Here is a 26,618-nt window from a genome sequence, read left to right as displayed (position 1 = left end):
CGGCCATCCACCACTATTCCTAAAGAGGCAAAATGACAACATGCCAAGCCCGATTCGGAAGGATAACCAGCGCAAAAGGGCGAAGAACACCATCAAAAACAAGCAGCAGCCTGCTCGTTCGAATCATCGCGCCTTTTTGACCGAACTTTGCATCCCCTGTCTCCGCGTTTTTACACGCATATCAAGCTCCGTACAACTAATCTGCGCTTGGAACAAATCGATAGAATCACGAAGTCCGGGTTTAAGAAAACCTAATTCGGGCCAATAATTGTGCGCCGCGGGCAGAACCGCGAGGGGAAATACAAAACAGCAGCCATGCGGATCGTGGAGGTTATCATTGACGTGAGTACATGCGATAAGTGGAAGAGAGATATTTTAAAGACTCACATCACTTCGTTTTGGCATAATATGCTGATGTTGCCTTACGTGTAGGGGTTTAAATCTTATGCTGCGCGCACTGTGATATCGGGATGGTAGGTTCTGAGGCTGTTATGCTGCGCTTAGAGAGAGGAGGGCACTGAATTCATTTTATCAATTAGGGACGAATCCTTCAACTCGATCACCGGCCTCAACGGCTCTGGCAAATCCAACATCCTCGACAGTATCTGCTTTGTTCTCGGAATCACAAATATGAGCACTGTACGCGCCCAGAATTTGCAAGACCTGATCTACAAGCGCGGCCAAGCAGGAGTCACGAAAGCCAGCGTGACCATAGTATTTGATAATCGCGACAAGTCGAAATCACCAATTGGGTTCGAGGAATATGCGAGCATATCGGTGACGAGGCAGATTGTATTGGGCGGCACCAGCAAATACCTGATTAATGGACACCGCGCGCAACAGCAGACTGTGCAGAACCTTTTCCAAAGTGTGCAGCTGAATATCAATAATCCGAATTTCTTGATTATGCAAGGGCGAATTACGAAGGTGTTAAATATGAAGCCGGTGGAGATTTTGTCGATGATTGAAGAGGCGGCTGGAACGCGTATGTTTGAGGATAGAAAGGAAAAGGCTGGAAAGACGATGGCAAAGAAGGAGACAAAAGTGCGGGAAATCGAGGGACTGCTGAAGGAGGAAATTGAGCCGAAACTTGAGAAATTAAGAGGGGAGAAGAGAGCTTTCTTAGATTTCCAGCAAACTCAAAGTGACCTCGAGCGTCTGACTAGGCTTGTTGTTGCCCATGACTATTTGAAGAATGGGGAGCGGTTACGCCTGGCTGGAGAGGAATTTGACAACAAAAAGCGAAAAGTTACCGAGCTAGAGAATAGCATTGCGCGGCTCAAGGGTGAAATATCTCATCTGGAGGAAGATGTGAAGAGGGTAAAAGCGCTTCGAGAAAAGGAGCTTAGAAAAGGGGGCAAATTCCAAGCGTTGGAAGACCAAGTTAAAACTCACTCCCATGAAATGGTGCGATTGGCCACTCTATTAGACTTGAAGACTTCGAGCATGGCGGATGAATCTGAAAAGAGAGAAACAATGGAAAAGACAGTGACTGAATTGCAAGCTCTACTGAAAGGGAAACGGAAAATTTATGATGAATTACAAGCCAAGTATGATGATGCAAAAGCAGGGCTGGACAGACAGACGGCTGAAGTTGAACAGAAAGAAGAACTTCTTCAAACACTGCAAACAGGCGTTGCATCAAAGGAAGGCCAGGAAAACGGCTATCAGGGCCAGCTTCAAGACGCGCGAAACCGACTTAGTTCCACGGCCACCGAGCAAGAACAGGCGAAACTCAAGATATCCCATCTCGAAAAAAGGATCAAAGAGGAAGAACCCAGAGCGAGGAAGGCCAAGGAGCAAAATTCCAATCTCCTAAGGGACCTTGAAGAACTTCGAAAACAGGCCAAAAAGCTCGAGTCAGAACTCGCCAAACAAGGATTTGAACCGGGTAGAGAAGAAGAGATGTACCAGGAAGAATCCAGATTGCAAAAGAGTATCAGAGAGCTGCGAAGCCAGGCAGATTCCATGAAGCGAAAGGTTGCAAATATCGATTTTAACTATTCTGATCCTTATCCGAATTTTGATAGGTCGAAAGTTAAAGGGTTGGTCGCCCAGCTTTTCACTCTGGATAAGGATAAGACCCAGGCCGGAACTGCGCTCGAAATCTGCGCCGGTGGACGTCTTTATAATGTTGTTGTCGATACGGCGGAAACTGGTACTGCCCTGTTGCAAAATGGTAAACTTCGAAAACGTGTCACGATCATCCCCTTGAACAAGATTTCATCTTTTAGGGCTTCGGCTGAGAAGATTGCAGCTGCGAAGAATCTGGCACCGGGGAAAGTAGATCTTGCTTTGTCTTTGATAGGATACGACGATGAGGTCGCTTCGGCGATGCAATATGTCTTTGGAACAACGCTGGTTTGCCAGGATGCTGACACCGCAAAGCGAGTTACATTCGACCCTTCCGTGCGTATGAAGAGCGTAACTCTCGAAGGAGACGTGTATGATCCTTCGGGAACCTTGTCGGGAGGAAGCTCGCCAAACTCAAGCGGCGTCCTCATAATCTTGCAACAACTGAATGAACTTATGGGGCAGCTGGCACAAAATGAGCGAGCTCTCCGAGATCTACAGGAAACCATGGCGAAGGAGAAGAAGAAGATGGACCTTGCTAGAGCTACAAAGCAAGAGTTCGATCTTAAGGTGCATGAGATTAAGTTAGCCGAAGAGCAAATAAATGGGAATTCGTCTTCTTCTGTAAGTGTTACCTTGAAGGAGAACGTACGTCAAGTTGCTAACAAATGGCAGATTATCCATGCCGTTGAAGAGATGAAAACAAATATCGAGCAGCTTAAGAAGGACATTGAAGATGCCAAGAAACGACACACCGAAGCTAGCAGAGACATTAAGCGTATTGAAAAGGATATGAGAGAATTTAGCAGCAACAAAGATAGCAAGCTGGCGGAATTGCAATCGTCGCTGGATTCGCTCAAAAAAGGACTCAGCAAGAACTCGATTTCTGTCAAGACGTTGCAGAAAGAGCTCCAGGCCTCACGGCTTGATTCCGAGCAGGCTGGAAGTGACCTAAGTGCTGCGGAAGAACAGCGTGCCGAAGTCGACCAAACTTTGAATGCTCAAAAGGAGGAAGTTGAGGCTTTGAAACGGGAGCAAGCAAAATGCAAAGTTAGTTCTAAAATCCCTAACGTTTGTAATACATTGCTATAAGCGAAACTTGCTCACTAACACCACGCACAGAAAGCACATGATCTTGCTCAAGCCCAGCTCGAGGACGAACAGGCCAAACTAACTCGATTTGACGATGAGCTTCGAGCTTTGGAAGAGGCATCTCGATCCAAAGCGGCACGAATTACAGAAGAGGGCCTTGAATTGCAAAAGCTAGGCCACCAAATCGAGAAGTTCCAAAAGGATCAGCAAAATGCCGCACAGCTGGTAGCCAGCATGGAGAAGGAACACGAGTGGATCTTGGATGAAAAAGATAGCTTTGGACGACCAGGCACGCCGTACGATTTCAAGGGCAAAAATATTGCCGAATGCAAAGCCTCCCTACGTAACCTGACGGAGCGATTCCAAGGGATGAAAAAGAAGATCAACCCCAAGGTCATGAATATGATTGATAGCGTTGAGAAGAAAGAAGTGGCGTTGAAAAATATGATGAAGACTGTCATTCGGGACAAGAAGAAGATCGAGGAAACTATCATCAGTCTTGACGAGTATAAGAAGGAAGCATTGCAGAAGACTTGGTCCAAGGTTAACAGTGACTTTGGCCAGATATTTGCAGAGCTGCTTCCGGGCAGCTTCGCTAAACTTGATCCCCCTGAGGGTAAGGAGATTAGTGATGGCCTGGAGGTAAAGGTTAGTCTGGGTAAAGTGTGGAAACAGAGTTTGACAGAATTGAGCGGTGGGCAACGGTATGTGTTTTTCTCACTTGATTTCACATTTAATTTTTCTACACGAGACGAGCCAACTAACCAGAAGAATCATTCATGTTCTCGTAGATCTCTCATCGCTCTCTCGCTTATAATGGCTCTTCTCCAATTCAAGCCTGCACCCATGTACATCCTCGACGAAGTCGACGCTGCATTGGACTTGTCGCACACGCAGAATATCGGCCGGTTGATCAAGACACGATTTAAGGGGTCGCAGTTTATCGTGGTCAGCTTGAAGGATGGCATGTTCCAGAATGCAAATCGTATTTTTAGGACTAGGTTTAGTGAGGGTACCAGCGTTGTTCAAGCGCTGACACCGGCTGATTTGAAGTGAGACGGCCTATAATGTACTGTGGCATTGGGCATGTTGTGATGCCTCTTTCTTCTTTTTAACCCCATGTTTTCCCTTGACATATACTCGGTATTTATTCTGGTATGGTTTGAAGTGATGATTTTCTTTTGCCTGTGGTTTCTGCTCTTTTTTGGATTTGTTTATTACCGGTGTATCCATCGATTCCGGCGTTTTGGGAACAGAGGCGAGAGCCATTTTGTGGATGAGGAATATTAGTGTTTGGTTACTTTCTTATTTTTAAGCAATTCAGGGAAACGGCGAGATGATTGTGAATGATATAAATCGCATTTTGTCTTTCTAGTTAGATTACGGACGTTGGCTCCGGCTGTTTTTCATTCTTCCTTCTTTTACCCGAGTGGTGTGTTATATGGATAGAAGCAGCATAGAGGCAACTCTACTTCTTTTTCTGTACAAAATACATAGAGCGCCGAAAAGAATTTTCATGTAATTTACGCTGATCTCATGACTCTCTGCGACCTAACCTTTGCGTACACCAGCACTTATTCTAGGGGTTTCCTCCCCACAACCACACAGAAGAACCAAATCAGAGTATAACCATTGGCATATGCCTCGTTAAAACGGGTAGATAGCTCAGCTCTTTTTGCTTCGATCACGGCACTGTCAATAGGCTGGTTCTCTGAGATCAAGTGCGTCTCCAAAAATTTCGACAGCGCCGATAGAAGTGCTGGCACGCATGCACTATCCACCTCTATTACACTTAGAGGCGGCACCGCATCATCCGCCGATTTTCTTGTCAAGACTACATCTTGCATCCCTAACTCTTTCATGGTCGATTCGACAAGGGCAGGCAGGCTGTGTGTTTTACACTCAAGTAAGCATTTTGTTGATCTTATTCTGTCGATCGGGTAAAGGAGGGCCGAGGGGGACTTCAAAGTTTATGCATACTTTTCGGTAACACCATGGAACTTCATGTGCTTACGACCGAGCTTCATGACTGCTTCAAGGTCATCATTGGGGGGAACGGATTCGGTGTCCTTCCATAGCAGATCTCCCCATTGAAGGAAACCACCAGGCCCTGAACAGAATTAGCACACACAAGAGACTCATGAAGAGCTCAAGTTGGGGTGAACAGAGCATACGGAGAATTTCCATCAAGTTTGATATCACCTTTGGTACTTCAGCAGATTTGAATGCCTGTACAACCATACGGATGTTTATCAAGTCGAATTGACCGTGAAACTCAATTGGAAAGCGTTCTAGTGCATTGTGTTCCAGGAAGCTAATCTTTCCCATGTCACTTGGGATTTCTGAGGGGAACGATGCCACCGATATGTCAAACCCATGATATGTATTCGTTGGGTTATTTAATTCCTTTGCGGTATCAATCAACCAGGCCCTGTGACGGCGGGTTCATTGTCAGCCTTTCAGTGCTGGGCCAAATCGCGGCCTCTAATCGACAAACCGAGGCAGTCATTTACCCTGTTCCGGTTGCGACATCGGCAACTCGTTTAATATTTTCTTTGGGGATGGTGGGTTGAATTAATCCCCCAGCAAATCGAACAATTATGGGATGCTGGCTTGACAACCTGGGATGTATTTGTTTAGCTGGGAAATGTTATACACTCAATAAGAATAGGAAAATAATCAACCTTCTGGCTTCCCCCTCCCCCTGAGGAAAAATATACACTTCATTCTTGACGGAGGAAACGCTTTCTGTCATTTTTGAAGGCTGGGTTATTGGATATGATATTACCGTTAGGGTGGTAGGATGAAAAATAATAAATTCATTGAAGACTCGATTACTGCGGCATCCTCTCTTTATATGCCGTAAACTCCGTAAACTCCATTGCCTTTGGAAAACGGCTTGATGTTCAGCTCATGTTCAGCTCATGTTCAGCTTCCGTTTCAGGATACTTGCGAATAACGCCGTCATCTCAGCAAAGGAGGGGTTTTGTCAAACTCTTCCGATTTTGACTTTTTGAGTGTTCTTCCATCATGCATAGACTTGTAACAGACCCTGACAAGCCAAGCATAATGTCATAGGCTGATACGCCTCCGAGCTTTTGCAGAGTGACTAAAATACAAGCATAATTCAGACACAAATATTTCATCCTAGTACGGTGGTGTTGAACAGGGTTCAAAATATCAGGTGTTCAAGTTTTCGCAAAGAAATTTTCAACCATCATTAACTAGGGATTAGAGTCGCGATAGAGGTTCAATCAGGGCATTTCTGGCCGAAGATTTGAACCCTATACAAGCTGTATTGAAGCCCGCTCAAGTGTACGCCCATCGGTTGATCGACACTGCACTGAGTACCGTTCATCATTATGAGCACATGGTGTGTGAGGCTGAGTGAGTTGGTATGCATCTGTTGGGTTTTCCTCACGTTAGCTCGCTGTGTTTCTTCAATATTGCGTACCTTCACTTTGATTTACAGCCTTGTCCCTGGACAGTCATGAGCAAGCTCGAGAATTTAATACTAAGCCTTGGAGGAGGCATAGCTTACTTTCTTTCCGAATGTTTCACGTTGTGGTTAGCCCATTAACGGTTCTTGGAAGGAGGAGTGTCCCGAGTGCTGGGCGCTAGTCTGTAATAGGAAGCCCGCCACCCGCAGTAGTCTAGATAGCACGTGATTTAATCGCGCGTTAATAAAACCAATAAGACGATATTATTGCCGCCCTCTTTGATGAAATCCTCTCAGATAAGAGCAAATACCACAATCATCGTCCTCTGCCTCCCGGAACCCCTCTCGGTATTGCCATTTGTTTTTACCTACAGCCCGATTTCTAACTCTTACAGCGATAACACAACCAACAGTACTGTTTCTTGACGAGAACCACATACCAGGCGAACTTTAAACAACTGCCGAACGCCCTGTCCCATCCCCACGACGAAATCTCCCCCCATACATGGCCGACGCAGAACCATCTCTTAATATCCCCTCTCTCATCACACTAGCTGTTTTTTCCTTCTTCGTAATCCGATGGTTCTTGGGGAGGAATGGCGCTATATCGTCGAATGATGATGCACTGCGTCACGGTGGCGGAAGGCGGGTCGATCCCGCCCATGTTGAGCAGCTCTCGCAGATGTTCCCTCAACTAGACCGGAGAGACCTCATGTGGGATTTACAACGGAATGGAGGTAACATGGCTGCCACGACCGAGAGGGTTTTGTCTGGCCGAGGATTAGATACAGTGAGTAGGAAAACCTTGTTGTCTTCCTCGGCGTAATAATCACGACATCTTTTACTTCCGTGGGATATTTATAGTCGTAGTTCCTTTAATAACCATATATTGGACCTGGATGGTGTCTATTGAGATTGAAAGTGGAAAGCTATGGCAAGAAGAATGTGGCTGATATGTTGAAAATCTCTTATCATCCCTAGCCTCCGCCGTCCTTCCAACCCCGATTACCGACTCCCTTGACCGCTGAGACTCAAGCCAACTCACCTGCTCCACCCGCATCTAAACAACAGGCACAAGACCTTATATCACGATATAATCTTGCCGATAGAATCCAGTCGGAATTACCGCAGACAGTGACAAGCACCAGTTCTGGGACGATAATACACCAAGAAAGCGCATGGTCACAAAACCGAGCTGAGAGGCAGCGCCATTTACAGAAGAGGAGAGATGAGATGATTCTTGCTGCGAGGAGAAGATTAATGGAGAAAGATAGAGCAGCAGAGCAATAATACTTAGGAATCTGTCAATCCCAACTCTACTGGAACCGGACCTAGTCGAATCGAACCCGCCATCCCAGGTTGTGGAGGCAATTCTTCTGGTCTGATATTTCTCGATAGATCGTCTGCCAAAAACAAAAAGTTATGGTGGGTTATGGGTGGTTAACGTCGGGGAAGGGGGGAGGGGACATAATCATCTGCCACAACTACCCATGGATAATATTTACTCGTTCCGTTTTCCTCTGGTGCAGCAAAACGTCCGCCGTATTTACAGCGCGTGTCTTGTTTCCTTAATTACTTTGTATAGCCACGATTACTTCGCCCTGCATAGAAGATTCAAAATTATCTATTCCCTTCTTGGCTCTTCGCATAGTTACATCAACCACAAGATGAGAGCTGTTGGGTCCGAGACGCATCGGTCTATAATTCCATGTCATCGTAATCATCATTCGTTTCATCGTACTGTGTATTTGCAGCTTCCTCGGCATCCCGTTCTTTTGAAGCTTCTTCTTTCGACGCTCCGATTTGCCTAGGAATAAACGCACACATGCAGAATTTAGTATTAGAACTCGCAGGGGGCGTTTAGAAAACAAATATATAGGTCTAAGCCTTTTCCCCAAGTGAATGGAATGGACACATACCTAAACGTCTCCGCTACACCGGACATAAACCCTCTGCTCTCCCCAATTTCCATTGCTCCCACGCCAGTTAGCGGCAACCCATCCCCACCTCCGACAGCAGTGGCATCTAGCCCTTTGACTTGAATCCTCATTTTCGCTAGCCGTACTTCTCTCAAATCTTTTATTAGCCGGCGGATTTGGTCCGCGTCAACCAGGTCATCGCTCGCGACGTCTAACAGCACTGTCGAAAGCTCCAACCAGTGATATGGTAGAGAAGGGGCTGTCATGCTATCCTCCGCGGTATTCTGCAGTATAAACGGTGGCGTCGGGTAATAAAGTTGCCCGTCTAATGTATATCTAGGTGCTGGTGGGCCATTATTTCGATTTCCCGTGCCATTATCTCTGCCATTGAGGTTGTTCGAAATCAGCGGTGGGGGTGGAGAGAACGCGTCTCCAAGGGAGTCGCGGTCAGTCTCTACTTCGAGAATGAGAGTGAGTGCTTCGGGGTTTAGCCATGGGGGAGGGAGAATATTTGCGCGGCGTTGTCGTTTAAGGAGGAGAGCTAACCAGAGTGGGAGATTTGTTCGTCGTGGTGGCAGAAGGGGGGGTACTGTGCCCTTTGATATGTTGATAAAGGTTAGCTTATGAACCCGTTAGAAGCCCTTGAGAAATATTTTAATTATCAAGAGCCAATATTGGCTGACTGGGGAGAATTGGTCTTTTCAGATTTCTATTTCATATGCGCGGATTGTAGGTTTTACGTATGGATTTTCTTATGTAGATAGGGTCAACACTCACTCCAAACAATTCAAGCCCTTCTAGTCGCTGCCGCGGAATGACAGTGACCATTTCCATCTCACAGAGGAAAGCAATTTCCGGAGGCGTAATGCCCCGGGGAAGAGGGAACGCCATAGAGGGGCCCTTTGAAAATATTCGACCCTGATTGTTTGCAGGCGCGTGCTTTGTTCCCCGCCATCGATCCTCGTGTCTAAATTTACTACGGAGGCAGAATTAGTCATCATTCCTCGGTCAGGTGATTATATTGTCCTAATGCATCCATGGACGTTGCACCTTCTCCTGCCTCCAAACAGCTATGCAAAATAGAGAGGGAAACAAGATGGAGCCGTTCACTGTTGCATTATGTTGATAAGTTGTTCCATTAAATCGATTCTTATCTTATCTATCTCATTCCATGATCGCTGCAGCTAGTTAACAATGTCATGCGCGATCTGATATCGGAAAGCCGCCTGAAGTGTTGGAACAGATGCGTTCAAGTATTTATACAAGCGAAACATGGGGCCAAACCTGACATCAGTCGCTAGTATGGCTCATTATAAACGGCGAACCCGGCGAGCCCTGCCAGCATTGTCCACAATATTATTCGCAGCCATCCTGCTCATAATCTGGCAGCGCAAAATCGATTCAGAGCTGCCAGACCCGTACTTGGACGAGGTATTCCATGTCAGACAAGCGCAAGCATATTGGGAGCATCGTTGGCGGCAATGGGACCCTAAAATTACTACTCCTCCTGGGGTATATCTATGTTCATACATAATCGGGGCCATCTTGTTTGTTGTACGATTGCGCCCAGCGCATCCTGGTGCTTCATTTTTCCGCCTAGGAAATAGCATCGTCTTGTTCAACATACTTCAATTAAGGCTACGGACACTCATTAAACGTATACGGAATGAGACATTTTTAGATTCTCAGAATACAGGCGATTCAGCTGCGGTGAATTGCCGAAATCGCTGGGAGAGGAATCTCACGGTGTTAAATATCTGTCTTTTCCCTCCCCTCTTCTTCTTTTCCGGACTCTACTACACGGACCTCGCAGCACTTCTAATTGTGGTAGAAGCCTATATTTGTGATCTCGGTCGAACTCGCAGACACGATGCTCGACTCAGCCCCAGCGAGAAGTTTAATATCCTGTCATGGAGAGACGCACGCTTCTTGATATGGGGCCTTCTCGCTCTCATGTTCCGACAAACCAACATATTTTGGGTAGCCGTTTTCTTGGGTGGACTGCAGGCCGTTTCGACATTGCATAGTATGACGTCGGACTGCCAGCCAACTGATGTTGTAAGAATTGTTCGGGGTAGTTGGGAGCTGCACCAACTCTATGATCCGCCAGTCAACGAGGCCTCACTTGAAGGTAATCTTCAAGTCCAATGAAGATGAATCTGATTCCTGATACTAAGATTTCATTTCCCCGTAGATTATCTGAAGACCTTAGTCTCGTTAGGTGTTTCAACGGTAGCACATATTATCCAAATAATCCCGGCGTTGCTTCCTTACCTTGTTTTCCTCGGCACATTTGGACTATTTGTGCTATGGAACGGAAGTGTAGTTTTAGGTAGGCCTACAAGTTTAACATACGATCCATAAAACTTTCCATCTCACACTGATTTTTACTCCAATAGGCCACAAAGAATTCCACACAGCAGGCCTACATCTCCCACAAATACTTTACATATGGCCCTATTTTATATTCTTCTCCTGGCCGATCGTCCTCACTACTTTCGTGATAACTAATCTACAACGCCGCACCATAAAACTCTTTCCCAACGTAAAAGCCGCGGCAATTTTTATCCCACTAATGGTGCTCACCGTCCACCTAAACACTCTTGTCCACCCATTCACCCTAGCCGACAACCGGCATTACGTCTTTTATATCTTCCGCATTCTACTTCGACATCTGCTGATAAAGTATCTGGCTACGCCAATATATTTCGTTTGTGGATGGGCTGTCCTCGCAACTTTCTGCACTCCCTCCCTGCCACCATCAGCAACATATAGGGCAAAAGCAGAAACAAAAATGCTACACCACGGGACCGAAACCCCACCAGCGAAGACAACAAAATCAACCCTAAACAGGGAAGCAAAGGGACCGGCGAGAAACCCCCAAGTTCGCCTTAGTTTCGTCCTAATTTGGCTAATAACCAGCTCTCTTTCCCTCATCACCGCACCACTCGTCGAACCACGTTATTTCCTCATACCGTGGGTGATGTGGCGTCTCCACGTCCGGCTCCCATCAATCCCAATAAATGAATCAGTAGATGGGTCATATTATGCCGTGCGCTGTGCTAGGTTCCTATATTACCTTCCGTTGCTCGTCGAGACTGCGTGGTACATTGTGATCAATGCGGTTACTGGATATATGTTTCTGTATAGAGGATTTGAGTGGCCCCAGGAACCAGGGTTGGTGCAGAGGTTCCTATGGTAGTGTTTCCATTGGGTAGATTTTTGGGGAATGGTATTTCTTAATTGCGGAGACCTATATAGATTTATCAAAGACAAGCTTGCGAAAATATAATTGTCAACCTGGTGAGGGAAGGGCTCAGTGCCAAAACCATACTAGAATCGAACATGTTCATTAAAATGCAATTGAGACTGTATTGGTTGGTTGGGTGATTAGCTTCTCTGTAGAGATTCAACTGGGTAGTTTATTCGAATCTTCCCCATCTTGAATTCTTCCATGGAGAATTGTTTATTTATGTTTATTTGGAATTTTCTTTTATACGCTCAGTTAACACTATGCTTTCTTCATCTATCCCATGCTTATCCCGTTCATTAAGACATTTCTCTCGCGTTCTATCTAAATGGTTACCAGGCCTCCCTCCCAAACTATCTGATTCCACCCTGGTATTCTGTTTTGGTGGCATATCATATGTGTACTGATATAATTATAATATAGAACGGGGTGTGGTCCCGAAGCCTGTGAATTCGCTCGTTAATCCAGGAGAGAACAGGTGGCTTATATTTGTTTTTTAAAAAAAAAGTAGAATTTTGAAATGATGAAAATAAATCAAGGTTCGTATGAATAGGGATTTCGCGAAATATTACAGGTATGCTGTCTGCCGGGTCCATAGATTGTCCCATTGCTCTGGAGGATCAACGGGCTTCCTCCCCGCGTACAGTAGAGTGCCTGCCAGATTGTCGAACCATTAAACCGTTAGCATATCATTCGCTAGAAATAGAACATGAACCCCTGCCGTAAATTGCAATTTTATATTTGATTCCTCTGAATGGTAAACTGGTTTCGTAATCAGAATAAATCGCATATGAACAAAATATAGGCAATAGAAGAATTCATATTTAACAAGATGTCTGCGTACGATTGCATTCAGCTTGCCTGGTTTGTATGCGACATTTTGCGGAGCGTTTGCGGAGAGCTTCCTGCAGCAGTTGGTTTCGAGTTCAGCTGCGGCCGGTAACTCCCCTTCTACGTGTTCCTGTATCATAAGTTACACTCTGTCTGCAAGCCGATCTGTCAAGTTACTGGCGCCCATGTCCTCTGAAATAACTAGGCCTAGGGTGAAACGTTGGAACCGATCTCAGCCCTCAGCAGTAAGATGACACACATCACCACCGTTTTTGGAGATCCGGTGTCCGCGGCGAGAAAATATCATGATTGGAGAAGCAGGGTATGATGAATATATTTCAATCACATAGTGCTCTGTGTGGAGTTATACGCTTCCATCGTCTTACTTACCCATAAGTCATCACGTCCTGAGAGATTGATGGACAATCCTTAGGCCGTACCATGGCCCAAGTAGTACTGATCTGGGGAAACCGCAACTTCCTCACCGTGAAGCACCCGAGGTACTTTGCGTCTGAATCTCTCGGAAGGAGAAACGGGGTCTCAGACATTTGTATGCTCTTGAGCATGGCCCCCTTGCAGCATTGACATGTGCCCATATGATTAGTAGAGCGATGGGGAGCACGAGTGCCAAAAAAAAAAAAAAAAAAAAAAAAAAGCCACTGGGGACAACGTTTGCATGTAGGAAACGGATATTCAAAGTCCGAATTTATCCCCGATAGCAGGAAGAAGCGAAGAAATAGTCGCACAGAGCTGTCATGACTCTTGCCCCCGTCGTTTACAGACTGTAGTTGGAATTAGGCAAAGGCACGTTGATGTTGCTTTGGGACTCAGGGGTAGTCAGGTGATAATACAAACCCTAATATTTGTTTCCTTTTAAACGTCTGCTCAAAGAATGCAAGAATTGAGCATAAGATGAGCGAATCACGGAGAAAAACGTGGAGTTATGCAAGCTTCTCCTATTACCTCAGCCCATTTCTAGGGTAACTAGGGACTCAAAACTACGGAGCCACATAGTAGCTATAGCATCATCGATGTTGGACTTCAAGACATGAAATAAAATTGCGAACTTAAAGACTATGGCGATTAAGGAATTCTCCTTTATCCAACTAGTAGAGCATGGTATGCAGCTTTGATACGAGTTAACTTTTATGAGGACCTTATTCAACCAAAAGGCACAAAGGAAAAGTGATCTCAGCTAGTGTGGCCTATTCAGCATTCGGTTTCATTACACTAGAGCATATACCAAAACAAAAGAGATAAATATATGAATTTCATTCTACACTGTCACATCCATGTCCAGCAAAAGATGTAAACGGTATCAAAATTTTTCCGACACTCCCCAGAAAATTGCCGCTTCCCAGCCAAAGGGGTATGTCCGTATTTTTTCATACGGTGCTGGGGGGGGGGGGGGGGGGGGGTATATGGAATTGCCGAGTATGGCAATTTTTATGGTGCTGACAGTGTGGTTTTGACAATAAAAGGGATTTACATCGTCTTACTTCATTAGGCACATAAATTGTAAACAACATGCCGTAGCTGATATCTGAGATGCTGTAGTTTGTTAGGCTTTATCCATGACTATATAGAACTTGAAATCAACGAAGTCAGTTTTTACTCAGTGAGTAGATATGAGCAGTATCAAAATATAAATATCACCGACAATCCTCTACATGTATACATTATAGTTATTAGCGATAGATACATGTAAGCAGCATGATCATTATAAGTAAGCTTTCAAACCCTCTAAGCCCATTCATTAGGTTGTGAAGACCCCACCACTCCATCAAGGTAACTAGCGCTCCCTAGGCCCAGCCAAGGCAAAGAACTCAAGAGGGCGTACACAGAACGCTCCATTTGAAGCCAATTTGTAATCCTTGTTCGCAAGCGTCAAATCAACCTTGCGCAGAATGCTAATCAACGTAATTAGACACCACTGCCACGCAGGAACCTTCCCAAAGCATCGACGCTTCCCGTTGCCGAATCCCTTTTTCACTCCGGATGGAAGCTTGTCGTAGGCTTCTCCGAGCATTCGCTCTGGTTTGAAAGCTTCTGGTTCGTCAAACACAGCAGGATCACGATTCACAGCTGATAGAACGGCGATCATAGGTTGTTTTCGTGAGATCTGATACTTGCCTCCAGCAAGTTGGACTTCGTCTGGTTCATCGGACGGAATGGGTTCGATATTGAAAGCTGGGGCTACGGCAGATAAACGAAATGCCTCCCGAAGGATTGCTTCGCAGTATGCAAAGCTGGATAAATTGGACGAGGTAATTTCGCCGTTTGCCCCGAGAATAGAATCGATCTCGTCCCGGGCTTTGACTATTTCCTCGGGGTTTTGGAGCAGGTAGTACACAGCGAAAGAGACCAGACAGGGAGCTGTAGCGGAACCTATGAAAATTGTGATGATTTCATCGATCACTCTTTCTTCCCCTAACACCTCGCCCGTTTCTGGGTCTGGGTTGTTTAGGAGCGCATGGAGCATATCGCTTTTCGGAGCCGATTCAGACTTGCGGTTTGCGATGATTTCCGCTGCAAAGGAGCGCATGGTTTTGATATCCTTATCGAATTTGCGTTGATACAAAAGACGTGTGAGAAGTTTGGGCCTGTTAGGCCGTTTCATAGCCTCGAGGGTAGAATTTTGCATTGCCGCAATCATGGATGGTTCTGGACCTCCGAAATAATTGGCAGCCTGATTGAAATAGCAGGCTAGTACCGATTGAAGGTCTGAACGTTGCAAGTCACTTGTCACATCGATTCGTTGGCCTGGATCTGAGGTCCATCTCGAAACGAGAGTCGCGGCGCATTCAACCATTTGGGTAAACATAGCTTCCGCAGCGGACGGGCTTACTAGAGGAGCCATGATCCGGTGTGCTACGTCCCAGCTCTTTTCGTGATGATAGGCGGTGAATAGGGAGTCATGCACTGCTCGACGGATCTCAACGACGGGGCCCGTGACGCATTTGCGGAATCGTGTTTCGTCACATATTTCTTCGAGAAGAGCGGCGCTACCAATGAAAACAATTTGGTGGCCGAGGGCATTTACCTTGTAAATTTCTCCTGCTGGAGAATTAGCACTCACGCACTGCAGTGAACTAGTCCCTTGACATACCGTATTTGTCCGCGAGAGATTTTAATGAACCCCATGTGTCTTTCGGGTTGATGTCGAATATATTACCAAGGAGAGGGACGCCTGGGGGCCCGGGGATGGGAGTCGTCATTGTTGCTTGTGGATAAAATATGTGATGATTAGAAGATCAGCGAAGCAAAGGTCACGGACGTACTCCGTATATATTATGCGAAACAAACACCGCAAGAAAGAGAACAGACTTGAATTTAAAGAAAGTGAAGAAGAATTACAAGTTCCCAAAGTGCAGCCTTCAAAACGGCTGGGAGAGACTGCTCTCCTCTCCATTCGCCACACAATATTCCCAAGCTCATGTTTGACAATGCAGCATGCTACAGTCACGACAGCCCAATTGCAGCGCACCACCCATTTTTGGACATGCCATGTAATCGAATCAGGATGGGGATGTAGTAATAAATTCAGCAGGGTGGCGCCAGCTAGGATGATCCCTCAACATTCTCCCTTGATCTATTGAAACATTTTAGTTAGGAACGTGTCTGTCTGGCGCCCGGCCCTAGCCAGCCACACGTTGTATGGGCCGATTCTGGCCTAAAAACCGCCCAATTAAAGAAGGAAGATCAACACTTTGGTTAGCAAAAGCAGCATCTTTCTCTGAATATTTGATGTTTCCGTGATTGCAATTTTAGTATGGCGATGCGCCATGCCATATATACCTCATCCGTAGAGGGTGTATAACCAGGGTTCATTTATATAGTATAACTATGTTGCTGGAGAGTCTGGTGAAGCGCCTTTTCAATCCTAGTGCTGAAGCTGTGGAAGTTAACTTAATGACGGATTAACACCCGGGCCGCGGGATTAGCAGAGCTTCAGTTTTCAGTTCTCGTTCACCTTCATCAACAATAACCACCAGCCCTGACAAATTCTAGTTCAAGATGACCTCAATTCTCTGCCTCATCTAGGGGTGTATAAGTTGGGTGTTAGAACTGTTTGCGGCCCCCCTCCTATTTTGCTCCTAACCATCCAATTTGCCTGCAACATCAAACTTTCCAGCAAGTACTAGTAGCTACAGAGCTTCGTACGAGCTAAAGAGCCATGTTCGACAACGTGTGCAGTCTCCCTCTCTCTAGCGACCTGTTTGCGCAGGCAATCCATCCGACTGAGCCACTTGTCGCAGTTGGTCTCTCGTCAGGTCATGTTCAAACATTTCGCATTCCTCCTTCAAGTGACAGCGGCCCAGGCGCAACGAAAAATGGGCTTGGACACATCGACACAGCTTGGAGGACGAGACGACACAAAGCCAGTTGCCGATGCTTAGGTTTCGGGATTGATGGCCAGACACTTTATTCAGCAGGGGCTGATGGTTGGGTTAAAGCTGCGAAAGCAGAGACTGGTGTAGTAAATTTGAAGATTGCGGTTCCACGGCTAGGGGAAGGGTAAGTGCGTGCATGCGCGCGCTTATTACGCCAGTTTTCTTTTAGAATTTCTTTCTGACTTATACTCTCTTTCCCAATGCGCCTTCACGGCTGTGCTCAAGATTGATTCTGTCATGCATTTCAGCCAATTTTATTTTGCCCATGTTTCCTTCAGAGCTTGGAGCTAACCTAGTCACGCCTAGCAGGACTCACGACCGCATTGATCCACCCACTGTAATCCATGCGATTTCGCCAGAGACCATTATTCTTTCTACGGACTCTGGTGCGCTCCATCTTTTTGACCTCCGTGTACCTCCCTCTCCTGTTTCACAAAGACCGCAACAAACTCACCACCCGCACGACGATTACGTTTCCTCACTTACTCCACTTCCCCCATCGGAAACAAGCACTTCCGGGTTTAGCAAGCAATGGGTCACCACAGGCGGCACTACAATAGCGGTAACAGACTTGCGCAGAGGAGTTTTGGTTCGTAGTGAGGACCAAGATGAGGAGCTGATCAGCTCCGTCTACGTTACTGGTTTGAAAGCAGGTGGCACAAGTAGAGGAGAAAAACTGGTTGTTGGGGGGGCAAGTGGGGTATTGACTCTTTGGGAGAAAGGGGCTTGGGATGACCAGGACGAGAGAATTATTGTGGATCGTCAGCCTGATGGAGGTGAGTCATTGGAGATATTGTCATTACTTCCTGATAGTATTGGAGCTGGCAAGGTTGTTGCTGTCGGCCAATCGGATGGGGCTGTCCAATTTGTGCAGCTTGGAGTCAATAAGGTTATTTCGAAGGTTGTGCACGATGAGCTGGAGGGAATTGCAGGCCTTGGATTTGATGTTGGAGGACGAATGATAAGTGGTGGTGGATCGATTGTTAAAGTTTGGCATGAAGCTGTGGAACGTGAAGGGCATGGCGAAAACGAGGAGGATGAACAACATTCTCGCAAACGGTTCGTGATGGGCAGCGATGATGATGGTAATGATGATAGCAGCGTTGATGGCCAGAAACAGAATAAGAAGAAACGCAAGAAGAGAAAGAAGGGCAAAAGCAAAGATAAAAGCGATGGGCAGCATGTCATGGCGTTCAAAGGACTCGATTGAGCTTGTCAATTTTTTCTGCTCCTGCATTTGATACCCGGGTCTTGCAGCTTTTTGTTTCCCTGCTTGAACTTGAACCAGTGGACGAATTTGGGGCAATACACGGACGAAATAGGTGGCAGGATACTCTCCTGAAATATGTGGAAATTTATGCTCATTTTACTGGCGAACGCTTTGGAGTTTTCTTGAGATTACATAGAATTCCGCTCCTCACAATATCAGTTGCTTTATCCAAGGCGAACACTTTAATGCTAAGAGAGGTAGATCCGGCTGTCTTCTATCTGACGAATTACTTCTGGAAAAAATATCATTAGTCAGTAGGAAAATGACGCTAACGTAATTCCCAAGCGAGCGAGCAGCCCAAGCGAGCGAGCAGCCAAATTCTTCCACCTACTAATTTTACCTACTCATCCACTTCAACGCGCAATTATGCCACCAATTCGCTCTAAAGATGCTAGGAACTCTATAGAGATAGAGGGAAGACTTGAACTCGCGATAAATGCTATTAAAAAGCAGGAAATATCCTCTATTTCTGAAGCTGCACGCATCTTTAATGTGCCACGCTCTACACTTGGTCATAGACTCAGTGGTCGATCTTCACGGGTGAATTTACGCGCAAATTCACATAAATTAACTCCTGCTGAAGAGGATAAGCTTGTTCAATGGATCCTAGACCTAGCTTTACGAGGACTACCACCCCGGCCTGCATTTGTGGAGAATATGGCTAATCATCTTCTTGCCATACGGAAGCCTAGCCATACAAACCACCCTCCTCGCGTTGGCAAGAACTGGGTGTCAAATCTAGTGGCACGCCGTCCAGAGCTCCAATGCCGCTTCTCAAGACGCTATAACCATGATCGGGCCAAGTGTGAAGACCGCAGGATTGTGGAGGGTTGGTTTAAGACCCTAGAGAGGGTAATTAATGACTGAGCATGGGATTGTGTTTGAAGATATTTACAACTTTGATGAAGCTGGGTTTGCAATGGGGCTCTGTGCAACTACCAAGGTCATTACTAGTGCTGAGCACTAAGGACGAGCAACTCTTATACAGCCTGGGAATCGTGAGTGGGTGACTGCAATTGAGTCAGTCAACGCGTCAGGATGGGCCCCTCCGCCGTATATTATCCTCAAAGGTCACAATATTCAGGAAGGCTGGTTTGACGGGCTGCCGGAAGGCTGGAGATTGGATGTTAGTCCTAATGGCTGGACCACAGATGAGATAGGAATCAAATGGCTTACACGGCTGTTTATTCCAGCTGCAAATCCACGCAGGGTTGGAACCCATATTCTTCTTATTCTGGACGGGCACGGCAGTCATCTTACTCCGGAATTTGACCAAATCTGCAGTGAGAATAAGATTATTCCTCTCTGCATGCCACCACATTCTTCACACCTTTTGCAGCCACTAGATGTGGGTGTTTTTGCACCTTTAAAGCGCGCGTACGGAACCCTAGTTGAACAGCGAATGCGGCTAGGATTCAACACCATTAAGAAGGCAGATTTCCTAGATGCCTATCCTGCAGCACGTCGGGAAGCCTTCAAGGCTTCAAACATTCAAAGTGGGTTCAGGGCCACTGGAATAGTTCCATTGGATCCTCAATGCGTTGTTCAGCAGCTGAATATTCAACTCCGAACCCCTACTCCCCCAGCCAGCAGGTCAAGCAATTCAACGTCATCCTGGATCCTACAAACACCTAGTAACCCCCGGCAATTGCAGAAGCAGGTGAATAAGGTCAGAAATCTTATGGATCAGGATCAACCTCATGGGTTAGTGGAAGGCTTTGACCAAATAATCAAGGCCTGCGAATACGGGATGGTCAGCGCCATGGTTATGAAGAAGCAGTATGAGGATATTTTCAATGCAAATGAGAAAGAGAAACAAAAACGCAAGAGGTCTACACGCAGGATCCCAAGTGCAGGGGGTCTAACTAGGAATGAAGCTCAGAATCTTATTATTCCTGCAGCTGAGCCTGTTGAACAGCCTGTTATTCAACATTCCGTACCTGCGGCCCCGGAGCCTAGACCCCGCATACGAGCGCCACAACGCTGCAGCAATTGCAATACTGTTGGGCATACAAGAATAAGATGTCCTCAACTTCAAGTAATTTAATTTAATTTAATTAGTGGTTGGTGGGAGTAGATAATTTGATTTAAATTCTGGTTAGTTGAGATATGCTAGTTTTGCTGCTCGCTCGCTTGGGAATTACGTTAATCCTTACCAATTTAAAAAGTAAGAAACAAGCAGTTATTGAGAATGTCAGAATTTGATGAACTCGACATAGAAATGCCACAATCCATCCTCCCACCCTACAGTGCCTATCATCTTAGGCATTAAATCACGGCAGCCATGGCGACCGGTCTAGAAGCAGCCCCGGTCCTTTCTACCCCAGAAACTCACATTTTTGATTCCCCAGCGAACCCCGCGCCCCCCCACCTTTCCGGGAAAATTACTAGTACCGACCATGACCTTCACATTAAATACGATATCGACCGCACTCTGAAAGAAATAAGACAGGGGCAATGGAAGCGGGTAGCTCTACAGTTTCCAGATGATATGCTCCCGGATGCGCCGAGGGTATTTCAACTTTTAAGTCGCGGCCTCGCATCCTCGGAAAGCATTCATTCATCTGGAACAAGAGTTGCAAGAAACGGAGTAAAAGGCGAGCTTGCTACGGAGTATACTGCGAATGGACTACAAAAGGGCGATGTAGATTATGTGGCGAACTCAGTGTCCAAGTCGTTGAATATTGCCGACCCGCATCACTATCGTCTCTACATTCTTGCTGACACCTCCTACGGAACCTGCTGCGTGGATGAAGTTGCAGCCGAGCACATAAATGCCGATGTGGTGGTACATTATGGGCGAGCATGCCTATCGCCAACAACAAGATTGCCTGTCATCTACGTGTTCACTCACGGACAGCTTGATACTGCTTTGGTGATCGAAGGCTTCAAAGAGACGTATCCAAACCGAGAAGAGAAAGTTATCATTGCAGCAGATGTTACATTTGCGAACCATGTTGAGAATATCACATCGACGCTGGCGGATCGGGAAGGATATACAAACCTGTTTGCTACATCTGTCGTGCACAATCCATCATCTCCGATCCCGAACCGGACTGTGCCGGACTCAGTAAGCGATATGCCCGAGACACTACGGGAATGGCAACTATTTCACATCTCTAACCCACCCACTGCACTTCTTCTTACACTTTCATCTCGAGTTGGTGCTATTCACATCTATCCGACAGACGAGGAATCAGAGCAGCCGGTTTCAGGATCTAAAAAACCACTCCTCGTTTCCACAGCTATCTCGCTGCGGCGCAGATACGCCATTCTAACTTCCCTTAGCACAGTTCCCGTCTTCGGAATCCTGATAAATACGTTAAGCGTTAAAAACTACCTTCATGTAGTGGAGCATGTCAAGGCCCAGATCGCTGCCGCTGGCAAGAAGAGCTACACGTTTGTCGTTGGCAAACTGAATGCGGCCAAGGTAGCGAATTTCAGTGAAATAGGTGGCTGGGTTGTAATCGGATGCTGGGAGAGCGCACTCGTGGATAGCAGTGACTTCTGGAAACCTGTGATTACACCCTTTGAATTGGAACTTGCATTAAAGGGCGATGTGGATCGCGTATGGACGGGCGAATGGCAGAGCAATTACCAGACGGTCCTGGACATTGCGAATGCTTGTAATAGTGGTCAGAATGGTGTTGTGGGCTCGTCTACTCTTGGCCTTGTTTCACCTAATGACCGGCCTCCTAGAGACGCCAGTGGTGATGAATCATCTGAGGAAGAATCAGCTCCCCCGGAATTTGATTTGCGCACCGGGCGTTATATCTCGGTTTCGAGTACCCGCCCGCTGCAACCGTCTCTAGCTTCTTCTGATACATCAGGACTATCCGGCCGAGCTGGAGGATCAAGGGCTCTTGCAAAGCGACAAAACGCTGACCTGGCAACTATAAACGGAGTCCTCTCTCCAGGCGCTGAGTTTCTTCGTTCACATAGGACATGGCAAGGGCTGGGAAGTGATTTTAATATCAGATATGAAGAAGATGGAGAGCAGGGCACAGCAGTTGTGGAAGGGCGTAACGGAATTGCCCGGGGCTACACTGTGGGCGAAAATAAGGACAGGCATTAGAAATCTGTATTCTACTGGAAGGGAATTTTGTTGAAAGAACATCATTATAAAAATAAATATATAATGAATAGTTAAATAAAATTAAAAAACATACATGCCTTCGTCTATCACGTGGATCTGACGTGGCAGGGCGTGACCAGCGCCAAGACAGCCCTTTGAAGATTCTCCAAGGATTGTAACACGGTCATCGGAGGACACTACACAGTTGATGATGCTCAACACCGACGGTGGGAAACGAGCGGGCAAAGTTCTTTCAACCTGCACTGGGAACATTATTATAACCATCGCATTTTACTGACAGGGCCTCCTGGACGAAACCAAGCCTTTCTCTCGAACCGTGGTTTTGTTTGCTTCGTGTTGCGCAAACAGGCATGGATATATTGTACCCTGTATACAGACTGGTTTGATGACCACAAACAGACAAAATTCTACACGTCTCTTTCATCGCTCTTTTCAGGCCACCTCTTCAGAAGGTCCATGTCCTCACTTTGACTCTCATTCCTTTACGACTTATGATGGTTCTGTCCTTGTCCTGCTGGACACCACACCTTCAGCCTTCCCTCGCTGCCCGCCGTCATCATGGCTTCTATTAGTGACCCGCCTACAAACCAGATTTTACTAGACAATTTCCAAGAGCCGGACTCTGCACCACCTTCAATACTCGCCGACTGCGCTGCCGCCGAAAGGGCTCCAGAAATTGAATCGGCCGTGGAACGACCATTATCAACCTTTGAACGTGTTTTTTCCACTCACTCACCCATATTCGAATCTTTTCTTCTCCAAGCCCCGACAGATACCATTTTCCAGATCTATCATACGTCGCGTTTTCTTAGAGGTCTTCTCAGGTCCTATCCAACAGCATGGCAATACCTGTCCTTCAGGCTGCTTTTTCAGTCTGGCTCCCAGGTGCGGCCAGCATCAGGTGGTACGGACGGGGCATCAGCACAGCGACAACCCTACGCGCTTGATCAGCTGCTTCTCCAGGTAATCCTACCATTCAGCCCGACTTTGAAGAGCTTGGATCTGGATAACACAGCGGTCAATGGGCAAAATCTCACATCCACGGTGTTGAACATGCGGAGAGATACTCTTGAACACCTCTCTGTGAGGGGTTGTAAAAACGTGTCTTTGAAATACCATATCATTCCATACCTCACCATGTTCAAGCTTCAATACGATGCAGAAATCAACCAGAGAGGTCCAAATTCCTCCTCAGTGAAACGTCTAGCACTTAAAAGTCTGTATGCGTACCGATGTCGCCATCACAGGCGACGTCCTTATTTATCATCTTCTTTACTCCGTCGGGATTCAGACTCGGAGCCAACACATGATTTCGTTAAGCTATGCCATAAACTAGGGATTTGGACGGATACTGCATGGTGCACCACTCCTGCGGCACGCTGTTTTAGGAGAAGGGGCTATGTATCGTCAAGGTCGCCGCAGGGCACAAGGGAGGTATGGGTCGTGTTCGATAGATTGTGGAGGTCAAAGAATTGGATTGGAGCGATAAGTGAAAAAGATAAGCCTCCGAAGCGTGATGGACGGCTATGGGAGCATGACGAAACAGGTTGCTTCGGGCAAGCGCTGGGTACAGCTGGGGGTCCTGAACATGGAGAAGGGAAAACTGTTCCTACCCATTTGCGAAAGAGCCATAGGCGATTTGTAGAGAATATTGGTTGTGATGAGTGCGACGAGAAGATTCTCGAAAGATGCGAACAGTGTAGCGTTTTAATGCACTGCGTTGGCTGTCGAAAGACCCTGTGTGCTAGCTGTGCATTCGATCGTCCCTATCTTCGAAAAAAGCCATGCGAGGGAGCTCCCATTGAGCACTCATGGTGGGCACCCGGAATGGCCGTATCCCCATGTTTTATGCAGGAAGACCAGGATCAAAACGCAGCGAACGTGAATAATCAGGCAGCTCCGGTTCTTACATACCCTAACTTGAAATTTCATTGGTGCTGCACTGAACCTGCATTCAGTGGAGGCGGTGGAATCAGTCTTGGAGTGGCTAACAGAGAAGTCGACCGGCTCCGAGCAACACCTCTCCCACGTGGCCAAGGTTGGGAAGACCCCGAACTCTCCACCAACGACTGGCTGAAGACTTTCCCCAAGGATGCATATGGAAACCCTCCAGACCATGATCGTCCAGATGGCCATGCGGAAATGATGCGCTGGTTACTTGGGCCGCCAGATTACCAAGCTTCTATCTGCCCTAGAAATCTCTGTCAGCAATGCTTTGACAGACCACAATGGAAAGTACACTGTAAGGCGTGTACCAAGCCTCTGTGTATGGAACACGACCTACGGGGTCTACGTCTTCGGATATGTGGCTACCGGGATCTTGTCATGGAGAAGACGAATCTTGCAAGCGCCCAATCACCTACTTCTAGTAATAAATCTGAGAGTCAAAATGCACACCCACCAGCGGATCCAGATCAAAGTCGCGCAACCAGGGGCCCAACAACTGCCGAATATTCTGCGTCGTCACCGCGTTTCAATCTAGCCATAATTAACATGGTGTCCACTCAATTATCCCAACCTTCCTCAACCACTGAACCTGGTCCTTCCAACGCTCTTTCTGATAACCAGCCTGCCATCCATCACAGTTCTACGATCCAGACACCCGTCTCCGTATCCCACAGTCGCTCCTCCTCACCCGCCTCGATGTATTTCGAAGCATCCCCCGAAGTCCGCAAAAAGTGGTTGGGTTGCCAATCGATCTTCTGCCCACAATATCGTGCACTCGGCGACCAGCGCCAACGCTGTCCCTGTATTCTGCGGGAATGTACCTCCTGCTCAATCCACGTGTGTCAAGATTGTATCCAGCAAAACCCGCCCTGCACATGTTCTTATTGCCACCTTAACTATCTATGTCCCAACTGCTATCACGCCAAAGAGCTCGACGGAACCTGTCGCCGGATCGAGGAGGAGCGACTACAACGTGAGGAAAAGCAGAAACGCGACCTGGAAATGATCGAGATAGCCATGGAGCGCAATCTGGCCAACGAGGTCGCATCTTTTGCGGGACAATTCTTTATGGGATTGAGTCGTAACCTCAACTGGATTGGAAATGAGCATCAAGGATCTGGAGACGGCAACACCGGCGTAGGTGTCGGTATTGGCCTCGGCAATCATGGCGACGATATAACGGCGTATGGGCCAGCGGGTCAGGTCTCTGTCTCTGCACCGCCTGGCGATAGCAATAACATCGGCAATTATACTCAAGTCGAAAATCCGATCTCGACGCAGTCGTTGAGTCATCTGCATATCGCCCAAGCTGGCCCGATTCCAGTTGCCAATGATGATTATGACGGTAATGGCAGCGGATCAGAACAGACCGAGATTCTGGGGGAATGAAGGAAGTTGTGGCATGAACATTCCGTTCCCTGTGTCATTTGTCGCTTCAGAAACATATCTCTTTTCATCTTTTGATGATATTACTTTATTATGTCAATTATTAACGATCAGCATAGCGTTGTTTGCCAATATTTTTTCATCTATTCTTTGTCTTCCCTTACACGATGAATGTGCTCTTATCTAGGCCGTGTTTGTTTCTTTTTATTTGATTTTATTCATCTTCCTTCTCTTCCCACTCTCACTCTGGGGTTGGTTGCGTGATGGGGCCAAAACGGTTCTGTTTTGACACGTTTATATAAGTGGCAACAGCCCCATCAAATCCATGTCTTTGTCTTTCCTTAACTTTTTTTTTTTTTTTTTTTTTTTCTCTTTCTCCTTCCCTTTGTTCTTAACTTTCCCTGATTATGGCTGACAACTCGTTTTCCCAATCTTATTTCTCTTCCCCACTCCATAGATCCAATGATGATCAAAACGCGAACCAACACAAAAAAGAATGAATGAACGAATGAAAAGAAACCCAAAATACATCGTCTGTTTTTTTTTTTCTTTTTCTTTTCTTTTCTTTTCTTTTCTTTTATAATAATGTAGCATTGTGTTTTTAATTTGCGATTTTCACGTAATATCTTCGGAACTCGTAACACGTATAGACAAACATCTCTGCTAATCTGTCTTCTTGCCTTGCGGCGGCGCACGGCCTGGAGAATCAACACCATCGCACAATGAATCATGATTATTCGAATCTACGACTGCGAGGTAGAAAAGGGGGAATGGGGGGGAGGGGGGGGAGGGGAGCCCATTATTGTTGGGTTGTTTTCTCTTTCAGATTTTCTCGGAGTTCAATTTGTTGTTTCAATATATTCCAAGTGTTATTTATTATTCTTGATTAAAAAAAAAAAAAAAAAAAAAAAAAAAAAACTC

The 26,618-nt window shown here is 46.4% G+C and overlaps 10 protein-coding genes across 10 annotated transcripts; 7 read left to right on the top strand and 3 right to left on the bottom strand.

Annotated features, from left to right (window-relative positions):
* Nucleotides 1-315: 315 nt before the first annotated feature.
* Nucleotides 316-4,221, top strand: HCAG_07829 (hypothetical protein; the record flags this gene model as incomplete). The annotated part of the gene is made up of 6 exons (XM_001537470.1): nt 316-342; nt 433-473; nt 540-2,697; nt 2,749-3,123; nt 3,196-3,869; nt 3,957-4,221. The coding sequence occupies 6 exons, from the start codon at nt 316-318 to the stop codon at nt 4,219-4,221; spliced, it is 3,540 nt and encodes a 1,179-aa protein (XP_001537520.1).
* A 518-nt stretch (nt 4,222-4,739) lies between these two features.
* Nucleotides 4,740-6,699, bottom strand: HCAG_07828 (predicted protein; the record flags this gene model as incomplete). The annotated part of the gene is made up of 6 exons (XM_001537469.1): nt 4,740-5,052; nt 5,146-5,275; nt 5,340-5,596; nt 5,679-5,786; nt 6,217-6,274; nt 6,636-6,699. The coding sequence occupies 6 exons, from the start codon at nt 6,697-6,699 to the stop codon at nt 4,740-4,742; spliced, it is 930 nt and encodes a 309-aa protein (XP_001537519.1).
* A 410-nt stretch (nt 6,700-7,109) lies between these two features.
* Nucleotides 7,110-7,894, top strand: HCAG_07827 (predicted protein; the record flags this gene model as incomplete). The annotated part of the gene is made up of 2 exons (XM_001537468.1): nt 7,110-7,394; nt 7,586-7,894. 2 exons carry the CDS (start codon nt 7,110-7,112, stop codon nt 7,892-7,894), a joined length of 594 nt encoding a protein of 197 aa, XP_001537518.1.
* A 408-nt stretch (nt 7,895-8,302) lies between these two features.
* HCAG_07826 (predicted protein) lies at nt 8,303-9,351 on the bottom strand (the record flags this gene model as incomplete). Its single annotated transcript, XM_001537467.1, has 3 exons — nt 8,303-8,411; nt 8,524-9,119; nt 9,301-9,351. 3 exons carry the CDS (start codon nt 9,349-9,351, stop codon nt 8,303-8,305), a joined length of 756 nt encoding a protein of 251 aa, XP_001537517.1.
* A 444-nt stretch (nt 9,352-9,795) lies between these two features.
* Nucleotides 9,796-11,725, top strand: HCAG_07825 (predicted protein; the record flags this gene model as incomplete). Its single annotated transcript, XM_001537466.1, has 3 exons — nt 9,796-10,654; nt 10,718-10,855; nt 10,923-11,725. 3 exons carry the CDS (start codon nt 9,796-9,798, stop codon nt 11,723-11,725), a joined length of 1,800 nt encoding a protein of 599 aa, XP_001537516.1.
* A 2,671-nt stretch (nt 11,726-14,396) lies between these two features.
* Nucleotides 14,397-15,822, bottom strand: HCAG_07824 (conserved hypothetical protein; the record flags this gene model as incomplete). Its single annotated transcript, XM_001537465.1, has 2 exons — nt 14,397-15,661; nt 15,714-15,822. 2 exons carry the CDS (start codon nt 15,820-15,822, stop codon nt 14,397-14,399), a joined length of 1,374 nt encoding a protein of 457 aa, XP_001537515.1.
* A 959-nt stretch (nt 15,823-16,781) lies between these two features.
* HCAG_07823 (conserved hypothetical protein) lies at nt 16,782-18,208 on the top strand (the record flags this gene model as incomplete). Its single annotated transcript, XM_001537464.1, has 2 exons — nt 16,782-17,122; nt 17,308-18,208. 2 exons carry the CDS (start codon nt 16,782-16,784, stop codon nt 18,206-18,208), a joined length of 1,242 nt encoding a protein of 413 aa, XP_001537514.1.
* Nucleotides 18,209-18,634: 426 nt separating this feature from the next.
* Nucleotides 18,635-20,289, top strand: HCAG_07822 (conserved hypothetical protein; the record flags this gene model as incomplete). The annotated part of the gene is made up of 3 exons (XM_001537463.1): nt 18,635-19,120; nt 19,257-19,937; nt 20,170-20,289. The coding sequence occupies 3 exons, from the start codon at nt 18,635-18,637 to the stop codon at nt 20,287-20,289; spliced, it is 1,287 nt and encodes a 428-aa protein (XP_001537513.1).
* A 263-nt stretch (nt 20,290-20,552) lies between these two features.
* HCAG_07821 (conserved hypothetical protein) lies at nt 20,553-22,343 on the top strand (the record flags this gene model as incomplete). Its single annotated transcript, XM_001537462.1, has 1 exon — nt 20,553-22,343. The coding sequence occupies one exon, from the start codon at nt 20,553-20,555 to the stop codon at nt 22,341-22,343; it is 1,791 nt and encodes a 596-aa protein (XP_001537512.1).
* Nucleotides 22,344-22,922: 579 nt separating this feature from the next.
* HCAG_07820 (conserved hypothetical protein) lies at nt 22,923-25,700 on the top strand (the record flags this gene model as incomplete). Its single annotated transcript, XM_001537461.1, has 1 exon — nt 22,923-25,700. The coding sequence occupies one exon, from the start codon at nt 22,923-22,925 to the stop codon at nt 25,698-25,700; it is 2,778 nt and encodes a 925-aa protein (XP_001537511.1).
* Nucleotides 25,701-26,618: the final 918 nt, after the last annotated feature.

Source organism: Histoplasma capsulatum, genomic scaffold (genome assembly GCF_000149585.1).
Source record: "Histoplasma capsulatum NAm1 scaffold_9 genomic scaffold, whole genome shotgun sequence".
NCBI lineage: Eukaryota > Fungi > Ascomycota > Eurotiomycetes > Onygenales > Ajellomycetaceae > Histoplasma > Histoplasma mississippiense.
Note: the sequence above shows the minus strand (reverse complement) of the source record. Positions and strands in the feature narration are given on the sequence as shown.